At 45.4% G+C, this 1,912-nt stretch overlaps 1 protein-coding gene across 1 annotated transcript; it reads right to left on the bottom strand.

The window, feature by feature from the left end:
- Positions 1 to 611: 611 nt before the first annotated feature.
- Positions 612 to 1,654, bottom strand: LOC121047369. The gene has a single exon (XM_040502558.2). The coding sequence runs from the start codon at positions 1,649 to 1,651 to the stop codon at positions 614 to 616; it is 1,038 nt and encodes a 345-aa protein (XP_040358492.1). The 5' UTR covers positions 1,652 to 1,654; the 3' UTR covers positions 612 to 613.
- Positions 1,655 to 1,912: the final 258 nt, after the last annotated feature.

Here is a 1,912-nt window from a genome sequence, read left to right on the forward strand (position 1 = left end):
TGAGATCTAATACATTGGAAGAATGAGATGAACATCGTGTAGGCTCTTGTACAAGTTGCTTTAAATTAAAATCAAGACAAAGGCTTAGAAACGAAAGAGCCTGTAATGAGTGATCACTTACTGTGGGGGTGTCACTTTTCCAGTTAATTGTGGGAAAATTAAAATCCCCCAGAAGAAGCAAAGACGAAGAAGGAAACCGTACTACCAATCTATTTAAGACATCGTGAAGCTCAGAGCAAAATGTACTAGACGAAGCGGGGGGTCGATAGCAGGCGCAAAAAATAAAATCCTTGTTTCTGACATGTACACGGGCACACACGAACTCTAATGATAGGTTAAGTGGTATAACGCTCGATATTATAGAATCACGAACAGCGATAAGAACACCGCCACCTGAGCGCGAGTCACGATTGAAACGATAAAATTTGTACATACCTTCACACTCAAAAATTTCACTGTCAGCAATTTTACTAGAAAGCCACGTTTCGGTCAGGATAACAATATCAGCTGTACACGTGTCGATAAGAGATGACAAAGCGTCGCGTTTGTTGCACACGCTTCGCACGTTAGAATACAATATTGAGATAGCGTTAGTCGCCGGGCCTTTACATAGTTATGTTGATGACGCGTGTGAATTATAATTGCTTGCACCAGGTGCGGAAACTGCGTTATCGATGCCCGGTTGCGGCGCGGAAACTGTATTATTGGCACCCGGAGAGAGAGACGCGGCGTTGTTAGCTTCACGAGCGTGACTAGGAGTCACTTCGCAAACACAATCTGTTACAGGGCAGTAAGTATACACCTTTTGATTAACGTGCAGCCTGTTTAGTTTGAGCGAGAACCTCTGACCGGTGCCTTTACCGAAATCGATTAACTTTTTACGTAACTGCCGCGTAGCCGGACAGAAATCCTCACTGACTGAAATTCCTGTTCCTTTCAACTTAAAACGCTGAGAAAACACATTCGCCTTGAATTTAGAGGAAGAGAATTTAACAATTATTGGCCGGCATTTATTAGTTGAGTATGAGCCTAATCTGTGAGCACGGGATATTGCCTCGCCAGGTAGATCTAGTCCTAACATTGTGGAAAGATTATCGCGGATATGAGATTCTGACTGCGACCAGTCTTCGGAAAGGGTGTCGGCGATACCGTAGAAAAGTAAATTGTCACGACGGGATCTATCTTCAAGCTCATTAAGTCTTGAATTCAGAACGGTAGTTTCGCCTCGGACGGCCTCACTAACAACATTAGACAGTTCAGTAGGATGCTTTGGCACATCTAGTAATTCTACAAGTGATTCGACTGCTGCAAGTCTTGAATTGATGTCTAACACTTTTAGTTCTAGCTGATGCTGGTTATCTTTGACCTGATTTAGCATGTCAACCATTTCGGTATGACGCGCATCGTTTTTAGAAGACTGTTCAGCAATGGCAGCCAGAATATCAGCGTTAGTGATAGGGCCGGGGTTTAATTCAACGTCCCCAGACAACAAAAGTAACTTAAAAACGTGAACACACATATAAGCAATTCTAAGAAAAACCAGCGGGCACTGGAGGAGCAGCAGAAAGCCATTACAGGATCGTTTAACGTGAAAAGATGGGTATTTACGAACCTGCAGAATGAAGCAGAAGGGATTTTGAAGCGACTGCATAGCCGCCGCTCCTCTGTGCCCACTGAAAGCGTCCTGCGGTGACCAGGCGCTTAAATTCGCAGAGAATCCTGCTGTCGTTGACGATGATGCTGGCTTGGTGAAGGGGAGGGACGAAACTGTGGCATCGAACACGGGCGCGATGTCGTCACCGATAGCCGCCAGGACAGTGCATGATGACGGTGCAGAGATGGTGGTTGGCTGTCGAGGAGGAGGTAGCCCTGTCCCAAGGAAGGCCAAAATCTGCAGAATGAAGCAGAAGGG

The sequence above is a fragment of the Ixodes scapularis genome, unplaced genomic scaffold (assembly GCF_016920785.2).
Source record: "Ixodes scapularis isolate PalLabHiFi unplaced genomic scaffold, ASM1692078v2 PGA_scaffold5__190_contigs__length_132052651, whole genome shotgun sequence".
NCBI lineage: Eukaryota > Metazoa > Arthropoda > Arachnida > Ixodida > Ixodidae > Ixodes > Ixodes scapularis.